Consider the following 13,668-nt stretch of genomic DNA (forward strand, 5'->3'; position numbering starts at 1 on the left):
GTCTTCATCATCATCAACATCAATATTTTCATTTGTGAATACATTTGATTGTCAGCATATTGAGCTATGTATAAAGTTTGATGGAATTTTTTGGTTATAGAAAAAAAAGTGAATTGATGGATTTGTGTCAATATGTGCTAAACGCTCTCATCAATTTGAATCAGATTGATCATGCTAGATATCTGAACATCTTTTTTTTGGGTATGGTTAAAATGTTGCTACAGGCAACATGATGGAATTTGAAGATATAACTGTAGGTAGTTGTACTATATACACTTAGATAGATTTGGACTGGAAATGGATTGATGTAAATTGATGCTGTAAGCATTACTACGTTTTAAGCTACGTCTAACTTCTTGGAAATTTTATGTCATTGAACTAAACTCAGTTCATAGTTTCGTTTTAAATGATAAATGGTATTCCAATAATTAAAGGCATCCATACCTAGATTTTATTCTGTTTTCCGGTTCCACTTTATCGGACGCGATTCATGGGAAGCTAAAGGGAAAAGGAGATTACTTCAAATTGCAGTCTCGATCTTGCCGACATGTAGCCGAAGGGGTATCCTCTCATTTTATCGTCAGTCTACCAACACAGTGGCATACTAGCAACTTTATTGTGCTGCTCCGGCAAATGAAATCTAAATGGAGTTTATAAGGACACCAAAACCTTTGTGCTTTCATAATGTTTGTGTTTTGGCTACCAAATGGACCAGGAATAGCTGTTGATAGTGTTCGAAGACGTATGTGACCTATGTGACTTTTTTATACAAAATTGTGGAACAGCTCGAGTTCTGGTCACTTCTGTGGCTATCTTTGTCTATGATCTAATATGATACCTAAATCAGTCAGCTCTCCAGCTTCCCAATCCTCTTATATCAATTTAACATATACAAGCCTTATGCTTCTCGTCCAATATTCCCAATCATGAATATTGTAACAGATATCAAAAGGAAAATCAAGAACAAAATTTTCCGCAACTTCTTCAAAAAAAACTGTAAAAGAAGTGAGCATGAAAATGTGAAGAGAAAAAAACATTTCCGCATCTAAAAAAAGCAACTGAAATGGGAAATTGGATGAGAAAAAAAGTCCATTATAAATGCTTACAAAGTACAAAAAAAGAAAGGACAGGAAAATTACTATGAATATCTCTTTGAATATGGCACAAAAAAGAGAGACAGAACATTCATGCTCAATGATCATCATCAAAGGAACCGAAAGACTTTTTTTTTTAAATCTTATTGAGGATAAAATTTCATATGAATAATAATAATTGACGACAAATGGATCATAGAATTTTATGGAGAATATATCAAAGGGGATGAAAAAAAGCGGACATGTAGCAAGCAATTCTCATGTTTCATGTGAAAGAGTCCTTTGTGAATTTTTCAACTGATAAATGTGCAATTTTGAGAACATAAAAAAATACTAAAATTGTGGATATGAAATTGTTATGCTGATCAGTAAGCAATGTAAAGTTATATGGTATGCTTTACAACTCGTCAATACTGAGTATTTGGAACACTTTTCGTAGAGCCGAGTAGTATTAATTTAATTTCACTAGAATCAATCGAAAATGCTATTTTATGGAAAGTTTTAGTACATTTTATACTCAATAAATACGAATAGCACAATGGGCTCGCCAGGGCAAAGCTAAATTACTATTTTAACGGTAAGCTATGAAATTACTCATACGGCACCATAATGGCTGATACCGACCAAGTTTTATGGCTAAAAATGCAATTTGCCGCTTAAGAAAGCCATAATAACGGTTTAATGAATAATTGATTCCATGTTTTCAACTTGCATTGGATCTGTTACATATAGTGTCTTCGTTCTCCGGGACTTAATCATTACACACTGACTCAGCAATCACGGATTCAAATCTTAGCATGGAAAATTGTTGACACGTTCGAATCATATGCACTAGAATCACAGCTAATAAGGTCATGGATCACAACCTGCACGAAAAGCAAAGTAAGTTAGTGTGCAATGGAATAGGGTTTTCAATCTCCAAACTAAATTGTACATAATTCCAAAATCAATCCCGAGATTAAAATGAACTGAATCTTACTTAATCATTCTTATTAGAAACGCAACTCAGCCTCTCTATGTAGACTAAATAAAGCAATGGTCAGCAATAAAGTGATTCGGATCCCACTTTAAACTGTAGGTCTAGGTTTTTTCATTAGCTCTGAGAATCGTGTTTTAAGTGAGTTGAAGGATGGCTTTAGAGTCAAACCCCACTCTTTGCTACCCCTTTGTGAGTGTCCCTGTCCTGAAACGCATAAGATGCAATGATAACATGGATATTCTGAATCTAAATTGTTAAAGTGTATCTTTTCATGCTATATTTCTTTATATAATCAGCTATGTATCTTCTTGATAGCAATAGCACAATGACCCCTTAAACCAACCTCACACCATATAAATTTAATCTCAATCCTTTATCGATTATCTCATCATCAAATTCAAATGATTCCATCACAAATCATCAATATTCAAGAATAAAGAAATAAGAACTTTAACATGCAATCTCATTCAATAATGATTCTATAAATCATAAATACTACCCCGAGAATAAGTACAAAAAAATCTCAGATGATAAATATATTGTCGAATTTTTTCATAAATTTTCAGATGCTAAACTTCTAAAATATATTTGATTGATACTCAAGAGAGTATATGAGTGTATGGCATTTGAGAATAAACATAAAAAAGTATATATAAGAAGGAACCGATAAAATGCATTTTGATTATTTTTTATGATATTTTCCAAGTTCTGTGCTGATTCATCAGAATTCCACATCTTCTTATTCCTCCCTTTTTTTTCAATTTTTCAATAATATTTTTCAGCTCCTTCTCATGTGCTTCTTCAAATCGATGGGTTTTTATTACAAATATCGCATATATTGCTGTATATACATACATACACAGATAAAGAGAGAAACGGAGACGACAGTGAATAAAGAGATTCATAAAATGTCATTCGTGATTGAATCATGCACAAGTTTTATGTTTACTCGTATTCAATTTCAATTAAATCTGATACGTTTGTGATTGTTACAGCATTTTTCTGAGCTCTTGAGATTATTTTGATGGAAAATATGTGAATAAAGGACACATTTTTTTGTGTTGGTAAGTTGAAGGAATGTGGTGCTCATCTGGTCAATTGGTGCTGTTTTGGAGGTTGGTTTGTAGGGTATCCTATAACAATTCAAAGTTAGGGTAGGGCAAGGTATGCTAAATGCCTTAGAAACCGATACTAAAGGACCTTAGCAATTAGCTAGACATAGAAATGCAAAATTGATGACAATTAGCAGTAGAGCTTAATGGATGTTCATACTATTCTTGACATATGCATCTAAAGGAAGGAAGTATGTGGTTTATGGTCAATTACGTTTCAATACCCCCCTACCTGAATACTCCCCTGCAGGTCTCTGCATCTTGTACTTGAAATTCCAAAGTTGTATATAAAACATCATTTATGTCCATCCTCACCCTCATTAGACAATCTGATCCACAAAACCCAATCATTCTTTCCAAACAAAATCGCAGAATATACAATCAAATTCAGGCTTTGTTGAAGCAGTTGTCAGCATGTTGTGTCGACTTAACAATATGAAATGAAACAAGTGAGAGAGCATTTACAAATCAGAGTCTTGACATTGAATTATGTTTATTTTTTTCATTTTTTGTTTTTCGCAAATGTCATTAAAACAAATTTAATCATCAAGAATTGTTTTTGCCAAATTTTAGATTATGAATATATTGTGCCTTCTTTACTGGAGAAAGGGGTTGGTTACCAATTTGAAACTATTGTGTGGTAAAAGGTACAATAGCACAGAGTTGGTAGGACTACAAATTTACAAGTTCAAAAATATGCACCCAAATTGGAGAACTGTCAACTCGTTTAAATTCAACTAGGGGTGTACTAAAGGGGGAGGAGGGGTATGTCGAGGAGGAAGAAGATGAGTGCAGAGGGCTGGCGTCGATTCCCACAAGCTAGCACAAAAATATTGCACCTCTAAATTGCAGTCATATAAATCCAATTAACAGGTGTGCATTTAGGAGGGAGGAAGGGGAGTGGCAGAAGTGCTTGGTTTGTGGGTCGATCCCGCATGAGTACAGTATCAGAGTTGGTAGGTCAATTAGTCTACAAGGTCAAAAATTTGCCTTTTACTTGGAGTCATGCCAACTCATTTAAGACCGACTAGTATGGGTGGATTCAGGGATGGGGAGAGTGTGTGGGGATTAAGGAGTCACCTGTCGACAAGTCACTCTCTTTGACTAAACCCAGTTATTAGAATAAATGACCAATATGCTGACTTTTGCCTTTTTATTCTACAATTTTTACAGCACTGTTTGACCCTGAACAAAGTCTCAAAAATCGCACATTCTAATGACTCAGGTTCACACACAAAAAACATCTAAATCACAAAAACCTTTCAACAAAAGAAAACACACATAAAAAGAGTAGAATCAAGTCTTAATTATCATCAAAAAATTTTATTTCACGAAAATTACAATCATTAACTGCATGCACACGTATCATCTTCACTAAAGCTCATTCCACCTCACTCACGTATTATCGTGATGCACGCAAAATTCAAATTATTATTGCTAAACTTCTCATCCACAAACCAAGTAGATAAGACATACTATATATGAGTAATAATTGAGTAATTTTGCTTTTGTGCAGGCAAGGAAATAAAATTAAAATTTCCTCCAGCTCAGACCTCGAAAAAATAATTTTTTTTATCGTTTTCATTTCATTTCAATTTTAATAAAATTCTATTATTGTTGGAGATAACATCGCTTCTGCATTGTGGCATAAAGGGGCACACAAAGAGCAAAAAAAAAACGACTTCAGAAGCAATAAAAGTTCTTACAGCAATTCAAAATCATTGCATTGTCGGTTATTTTATGGAAACGGCAACCGAGTACGAAAAAAAAAGTGAAACGACAGGAAACATGAAAATTTTCGCAGTTTTCATTTTATTTGTTTTCGGGACTGTTGGCGAAAATCTGGTGGAAAATTACGATCGTGAATTGTCGACAATTAAATTGCTGTTTTATCCAAAGTAATTAATGTCAAATTAAATGAGATGGGAGGGAGAGAGTGGGGTAATTAAAATGGGCACTGAGGATATTTTTTGCTATTCTTTGAGTTGTTGTCAATTTTGATTTGTTGAGGATTTCTTCAAATAATTTCCAAATTTTCCAAATTGCGTATAGGAATTGTATTAAGATGACTTTGGGTCACGAAATTAAGGTTCTGAAGTGCTTTTTTGAAAACAAAGCTTGAAGCCGAATAGACTCGAATAGAATTGAAGTCAACATCATTTGTATCAAGTTGGATCGACTTCAAGTCATGTAATCTTGAGACCTTAAGCTCGGCAAGTTCAATGAGCTTAAAATTGACCCTGATTTTGTATAAAAAAATCGGCATGAGTCGATCATAATAGTACACAGTCGGTTAATTGTGGCCTGAGTCACGCTAGCCTGCGAGAGTCACATAAACCTGGTTCCGAATTGAAACCTAAGCAAGCACCAAGTCAGAGTCACGTCAGCTTGTAGTTCGATTTGAATCATAACTAGCATCAAGTCAGAGTCACGGCAACTGGATGCCAGATTTGAACAAAAGCTAGTACCTGGTCAGAGTCAAGCCAACCTAATCCGGCGATTGAAACCAAAATTAGTATCATATCAGAGTCATACAGATCTGATGTTGCATTGAAACCGAAACCAGCATCAAGTCAAAGTCTCACAGGCCTGGTGTCCGATTGAAGCCGAATCCAGCACGAAATCAGAGTCACAAAGGTCTGGAACCGGATTTTTGATCGATTGACCGATTTGTGTTATTCGGGTGACTTCAAGCTCTAGTCTGTAATTAATAAGAGTCACACTAGCTAACATTAAAATTCCATTTTAAAACAAGTCAAAGCTCCTAGCTCTTCCGTACATTATCATTATTTCTTGTCTTCCAACAGCATCCTCACAATCGACACTCCAATAGAAATATCATCAATTGACCCGAAATGGAAGCACACCGACTTTCATGCCAAAGATTTAAAATTAATGGTTCATGGATGGAATGCCTTTTCAAATCATATCTCTATAAATCCGGTGCTACATGCTTATCTAAAAGTAAACAATAGTAATGTATTAGCAGTTGATTGGCGGGATGCAGCTGAACTTCCGTACGTTGTTGCTAGACGTATAATTACAAGCATTGCTGGTAAAATTTGTGGAAAATTGAGATATTTTTTAAAAGAGACTCAAGTGGATATTGCAAATCTTCATATGATTGGACATAGTTTGGGATGTCAAATAGCAACGCATGTGGGAAGATGTTTCGATGGGGAAATTGGCAGGTGAGTGTTAAGGTGATCAAGAGGCTTGATTGTGTATAGATCCATATTTTATTATGGATTTTTTGTGAATTATTCAGCTTACTTTTAATGGAAGCAATGATTAGAAATAGAAATAAACAAATTTTAGGGGAGAAACAGTGATAATTGAGTTTGAAGCTTTAGTCCAGTGGTGGACAACCTGTGTGTCGCGGCACAATATTGAAGAATTTACTTGAGTTGTCATGAAACTTAATCGATGCTTGAATTTGATCAAGGCTTACCATCAAGGTGGTCCGCAACACACAGTTTGTCCACCACTGATCCAGTCTACAACAATACCTTCACATCGAACAATGACTGGCTAAATGAACGACACATAGAAATAAGCTGAGAGAAAATTTTCTAATTTCTCTATTAGATTAACAGCTCTAGATCCTGCTGGACCATTATTCACAAAATTTTCGACTGATGCATATAGCCGAAATGACTTCCTATTTGTTGATTCAATTCACACGTCTGCCGGATTGGCTGGTGAATTTGAAGTCAGGTAGAAAATTTATTTTTATTTCATTTTTTTTTTATTTTGATGCAATTTTATCGTATAGAGGACATGCTGCATTTTTTCCAAACGGTGGTATAGCACCACAGCCGGGTTGTGAGACATCAGATCTCATCTCATTCACAGCATGTAGTCATTATCGTGTCACAAACTATTTTGCTGAATCAATTCTGCTTCCGACTACATTCCTAGCTCATCAATGCGAATTGTCGTTAATTCAATTGCCTACTGCACATCGTAATTGCCATAATGGATCAAATGTGGTTATGATGGGTGAGCACACAGACCATAAGTATGTTTGTCGTACCCATTCATGTCTGTATTTTACAAGACCTGCACAGCACAAAAAAAATTAATTTAATGGATGAAATTTCTCTCTCATTTCTCTACAATAGCACCCGAGGTGTCTTTTATTTGCAGACATTTAGTACATTTCCATTTGGCAAAGATGAGTTGTGAAAATGGCTACGAAAAATATATTTATTTTAAGTGGATTAAAAGTGCTTTTGAAATACTTTCTTTTTTGTGTACATGAGGGGCAATAAAATTGTTTGAAATTATTAAATTTTTGATTCTTTTCATGCTGTATCTTGTGACTGACTATGTATTTTGAGAGGATATAATTAGTTTAGAGTCATTTTGTGGGGGGTTTGGGGTGGCAAATTGTTGGGTTTTGATGGGATTTTAGATTTTTCTGATGAGTCACATGTCAGTCGGTGGGATTGGGGTGATGGACTTTAGTGTTGGTCATGTATCAATGACATGTAGACAGTGATCTATAATGGTGGGGATTAAGGATGAAGAAATGATCAAGAATTGTCAAAATCTTGTCAAAAAATTACCAAAAATTGTCAAAATCTTGTCCAAAAATGATCAGAAATTGTCAAAATCTTGTCAAAAAATGAAACAACCATGATGAGCATTAACATACAGATAAGTGACCCTCCAAGTGTCCAGAAAGTGCACCCCTATGACATCACCAACTGACTATAAAAATATTCCTCAAAATTCCCATCAAGCACACTAAAAAAGCCCAAAGTCACCTCACAACTGCCATTCACAAGATTACAATCCAATTTTCTCATTCACTAAATTTTACTATCCACAATCCTTTTATTTTCTTATGCTTCATGTTGAGAATAGTTTACAATATATACACGATTATATGCTGTATACAACTACGTTATTATAAATCATGACTAAGCCATCCCTTGTGAATTACCAAACAATATAATATTGTGAAATTGTGTGGAACGTATGATTAAGACCTTTCCTTCAAAAGAAGGCAGCAGCAACAAAAGCTTGAAACATTTTACAATTTTTGAAATATTTCATTTGTTCCATTTTCGACCGTAAAACTTATTTTTTTTTGTTTCTTCGTCTTCATCTGCTGTCTCTGAAAATGTCTCTTAATAATGCATGAACTTTTTAAGTAACTTCATCATTTCGCATTCAACGTGAGGCAATGGCAAAGGCAGAGGCATGAGAGGCAGACAGGCAAGAAATATATATTTATAAATGGAAGATGCTCGAAGGGAAAGTTTATAAAGAGAGCAAAATATGAAAAGTCATTCAACATTCATGTAATTCCTTTCTCCTGCCTTTATTTCCGACGCGCGCCCCTCATTCAACATTGTTCTCTTTTTCGTTGTCGTCGTTCCTCAATGGCTTTTTTCATGAGCTTTTCACAAGAAAAAAAAAAGAATTTTTTTAATCAATTTTTATTTCTTTACGAAATTTTTTTTTGGTGTAGTGCGAACGTGAAGGGGGTAAGGCAGTGCTGGACAACCTTTTGTCCTCCATGGCACACCACGAGGTTCGCATCCTCGACCAGCATCCGATTCCTTGCATTTCTAAACATTCTTACCTATAAACTGGTGTCAACCTACAAACTAGTGTCACAGCACACAGGTTGTCCACCCCTGGCATAAATGAAAGCAAATATTAAAGCTGGAAGTTGTTGTTATTTACTGAAGAATTTCTAAAGGCTCAAAATATTGTTGTGCGTGACACAAAACATGAACATTAAGTATTAAAGTGCCTTGGAATGCGATGAGCTCATGATCTGCTTATTCTCATCTACCTCACAATGAACATGAAAAAGTGTCTTGAGAGCACTTTACAGGGGATAATAATGTCTTGTAATTATTGTCTTTTATTGATCATTTGGATTGTGACTTTGCAGGCATTACTGGGATGTTTTTAAAAATAACTCTTAAGTCAATGATAAATGCTTCAGCTTATTAATAGCTGTTGTGTTCTGAATAATATATGTATGTAGTGCATAATCTTAGCCAGGGAGCATACATTGGAAGTGAAATTATGGTGGGAATGCTTATAAATTAGAAGAAATATTTTCAATTTGCTACTTAAATTTTAATTGGAATTTCTTGTTATTTATAGACTTTTAAGAATAGAAATTCTGAATAGGAACTATTCATTTATTACGTAACGTGAAAAATCTTTTTGGACCTCCAACTCCCGCTTGCATAATAAGCGAATGACCACTTACCATATTAGCAATGAGCTGCTTTCACCTTAAAAGTGAGATTTACAATACGCAATAGTCAGAAAACCTCAAAATCCAGGCTATACCCTGGCTACACCCCTAACTACGTCACCTTCCTACCTCTACTATGTATATGAGAAGCACATTAAATCCTCGTTTGAACTATTTTTTCAAATGAAATTCTTGAAATACAATAGAAGAATATTTCGATTGATTACTTCCGGACTCGCATGCTTTTTGAGTGCATTTCCTGAATAGAAAATACATTTAAAAATTGAAAATCTTCTAAGGCTGAGAATGCTGCTGATCTGTCTTGCTGAATCGAATGTGGAGCAGTAAATACACTTGAGATATTGACAATATTTTATAAATCTTCTTTACTTACTTACCTACTTCCTTGGCTGGGGCGCACGGGGGCCCATTGCCGCGTTTAAAGAACGTCTGTAGACAGCTCTATCTTTCGATAATTTCTGTCAATTAGGGATATTGAGAACTCTAGCATCCTTATCCACACAACCAATCCAGGACATTTTCGGTCTTCCTATTGATCTTTTGCCATCCATAAAGTCTGCAAAGATTACTCTATATACCGGGGCATCCTGTGGTCGTCTGTAATAAATCATCGGTAATGCTTTAAATTTATGCAAAATATTTCCCCTAAAAATGACATAAATATGCTATAAAGTCTATCTTGATTCAAGGATAAAAATGAACTAAGAACTTCAAACTCACAATTGTGCTCAATTTATCATAAATTTGAAAAATTAGTTTTTAATAAGTCGTTTTTATATGAAGGAATATGTGAGCATAAAAGCATGAAAGAAACGCTTCGCCACACAAAGAATAAGAATCTCTTCCTTCTTTTTTTTATCATTGCACATTGAAAGCAAGCTCGTTTCATCTTCTTCTTTTTCCTGTTCCTCATTCATCTCAAAATGATTTTTAAAAAGGCATTTTAATGTTGTTTTCTTTTGCTGCTCCTTCTCGTTTCGCTCTTCTTTTTTTTTTGCTTTGCTTTCTGTCTATGGTAAACGTTATCGTTTTCATCTTTAAAAGCCATGTTTCATTTTTTTATGTTTATATTTCTTGAATATTATACAGATGCAGCTCTCTTACTGCTGTTTTGCTATTTTTTTTTTGAGGAATTTTTATAATAAACTTGGAGGATATGGAAGTGTTGTGAGGGAGATAGTCATATTGTCTTGTAGGTTTAGAGCTCGAAATTGGATCAAGTGGACACGAATGCATATAAAATTTTGAGCTGCCATTGAGCTCTGAAGTACGGGAGATACATTAGATTGTAGTCCATTGACTAAATTTTATGGTTAGACTCTGATCAAGGTATGATATAAAGGTCCAGGGTTGTTATGTTATGTTCTTTAACTTACTTTCTTTCCTGACAGTACAGATTAATTGTGATTTAGTAAGTAAGTAAGTAAGTAAGTCTTTTTAGACCACTACACTTTGAATTAATCAGATTGTCGTTTAACTTCGTTATCTGCGGCCAGACTTGTGTCTATTTTTATTAAATAAATGACCTCCATCGCGAGAAGGTGAAATTGATCCACGGTGTTATTAAACTTGATGCAGTGTGAAAGCATTCTACAATGTTCTACAACAGTGCTTCTTAACCTATGTTCCATGACACACAATTGTATCGCGACATGACGTGATTCTGTGTCATGACAAGTTCAGATACACACTCAGGAGAGTACAATCCAAGAAAGTAGCCTGAAATTGTTTCATAGGTCTAAAACCCCCATTACCTCCTCTTGAATATGATACTGAATATGTGTTTGATAACCATATCTACACAGACTCAGAATAGCTCAAAAACTTCAAAAATAACCTTGAACTATAGAAATGTTCCATTTCCTGAAGGATCTTAAAACACCATCAACCATGACAGCCCATAAAAACCCCAATAAACCACATAAAAACCAGCACTAAAAGATATATCCCCTAAGTACTCAAATCACTTGAGAAATTCTGATCGTTATACTACTTCACTATAAAAAATTATTTCTTACTTCCATTTCCTATGAATGTGATAAATCTTATAGTTAAAAGTGACTGTTGTTACTGCTTGTTGTTCCCATTTTCTTTCCTTTATTTAGGATATGATTGTAAAAGTGAAGTTGGGTATGGTGGATAAAAAATTTGAATTTTAAACTGAGCCATTTTGTCTTTAGCACTCATTGTAGCATGTATGTATGTACAGTGATTCATGTTGAGATATTATGCACTGTTTTATGCTTAAGCATGTGAACATATGGAACTAACGTATTCCCGTCATTCATTCCTGCTCTTTTCACCGTTTCTGTTCTCGCTTCCTTTAAGGGATTCTCTTTTTTATAGCAGTTTTATTTTGACATTAAGCCACTTTACTGTACACAAGAGGAAATGAACATTCACATTCAGCTACACAATTTTCAATTCTCATTTCGATTTTTTTTTAGCTCAAGGTGAATTTAAAGCATGAGTCTCTATTGCCACCGATAACCCGTGAGGCATTTAAAGCTCATAAATTTTCCTGAATAGATAATTGAAAAAATCACTGTAGCTGTATATCTTCCAAACGAATATGTGTGTCTGTGTATTTAAATATTTGATAAATCAATAATGAATATTTTTATTGCACTAAAATAAATCAAACATAGAGTATCGAGTGCGAGTTGTGGATGAATATGTAAACGAGTGAAAATATTGAAATATTTAGGATTAATTTATAGAGAGAATATTTATGGTCGGGGGATTAACTTTGGCATGGAAATAGAAAATTCTGTAATTATTTTTGTAAGCTGATATTCAAATAGAGATAAATTTAGTTTTACAGAATATAATCATGCTTAATTACATTAATATGTCAATATTTAGTAGCAGAGGTTGAAGTCGGGCTTAGTCGACTAAAGTTGGTTTGGTCGACTAAAGCCGACTAACAATCAACCGTATTGGAACTCTGTTTAGTATGTAGTAGTTTGTGTATATCTATCACTGATGAGAATTGTCATCATGCTCTTGGACTTCAGTATGACTATAAGCTGTTATTGACTAAAATAGATTTAAATCAGATAGCCAATAAGTTTTCATAGTCTGGTCATGGTGACCTACAAACTAGAGTTGTTATACAGGGAGAAATAATCGGCGAAAACCCATTGAATCAGGACTTTCGTAGGTTTTTCCTTCTTACAGATTGTTGCCTTCTGTGGGTGATTCCTATTACAATTTGTGACCTCCAGCGATGACTTCTTTTGCAGGTTGACAACTTCCGTCGTTGACCACAACTGCAGCTTGTCGACTAACTTCTAAGCGGCAATTAATTGAAATGACCATCGACAGAAGACAACCTGTGGAAGGGGCCACCTGCAAAAGGTGAACTGGTAAGCGACGAAGCTCGCATATTGCTATTTCTACTACGAATTTAGAGTCTCAATTGCATCTAGGACTGGAATTTGACACTTATGATACGGAATTGCGATCGAGACTTTGGGATTTATCGGCATTGGAGTATTAAGAGCGTATCCAGTGAGGCGAGAAATTTGGGGTAGCCCTTCTCACCTTTTTGGGCGAAATTCTTATAGTTTCTAGGGGTTTTCAAGACAAAAATCCAAAAATTCATCCCTAATTTATCAAGATCCATACAAAAAAAATTCTAAACCCCCTCCCCTAAGTCCAAATATTTTAGGCTACGTCTATGTATAGACTCTCAAAAAATCCAATCTAATTGGACAATCTGCATCATCTAACACCCACATAGCCCCTCTAATATCGAACAAAAATAAATTTAACCATCAAAAATTATTAATGTTGAATCCAAACTTCTGAAAAATAAATGAAAATTGCGTGTGCCTTGTGTATCTGTACACATTAAAACATGCACATATATGTTTCAACATATGAAATATCCTGTGGTGATAAAGAAGCATTTTCATATTTCTGAATCTGCAAAAATAAAATAAATTGAATGATTTTTTAGCGTGATAATTTTAATGCGAATGATGATATCATGATGAATGTCTGTCTGTTCATCACTAGCAACAACAAAAAAAAAAAATAATAATTTATTTTTAAACTTGATGCTTATAGGTCATGCATTATTAAAATTTCAACTGCTTGATAGCAAATTTATATTTATTTTGACGTGATTTATGTTAAGTCAATGACTTATGTGCTCGTGTATCGATTGTGATACACGTATGTATGTATGTATGTTTGTTATGAGGTTTTTGTAGGATTGATGAAGCT

The 13,668-nt window shown here is 34.5% G+C and overlaps 1 protein-coding gene across 1 annotated transcript; it reads left to right on the plus strand.

The window, feature by feature from the left end:
• Positions 1–684: 684 nt before the first annotated feature.
• On the plus strand, positions 685–7,373 carry LOC139088572 (pancreatic triacylglycerol lipase-like). Its single transcript, XM_070637842.1, has 5 exons — positions 685–742; positions 6,151–6,376; positions 6,774–6,902; positions 6,961–7,206; positions 7,310–7,373. Exons 1-5 carry the CDS (start codon positions 685–687, stop codon positions 7,371–7,373), a joined length of 723 nt encoding a protein of 240 aa, XP_070493943.1.
• Positions 7,374–13,668: the final 6,295 nt, after the last annotated feature.

The sequence above is a fragment of the Chironomus tepperi genome, unplaced genomic scaffold, assembly GCF_022539635.2.
Source record: "Chironomus tepperi strain 1889 unplaced genomic scaffold, CSIRO-AGI_Ctep_v1 contig_163, whole genome shotgun sequence".
Lineage (NCBI taxonomy): Eukaryota > Metazoa > Arthropoda > Insecta > Diptera > Chironomidae > Chironomus > Chironomus tepperi.

Coding starts and splice junctions, on each gene's coding strand:
- LOC139088572 (XM_070637842.1), top strand. CDS start 685: ATGTTTGTGTTTTGGCTACCAAATGGACCAGGAATAGCTGTTGATAGT. Junction 743..6,150: donor TGTTGATAGTGTTCGAAGAC/GTATGTGACCTA, acceptor CTTATCTAAAAG/TAAACAATAGTAATGTATTA. Junction 7,207..7,309: donor GGTGAGCACACAGACCATAA/GTATGTTTGTCG, acceptor TCTCTACAATAG/CACCCGAGGTGTCTTTTATT.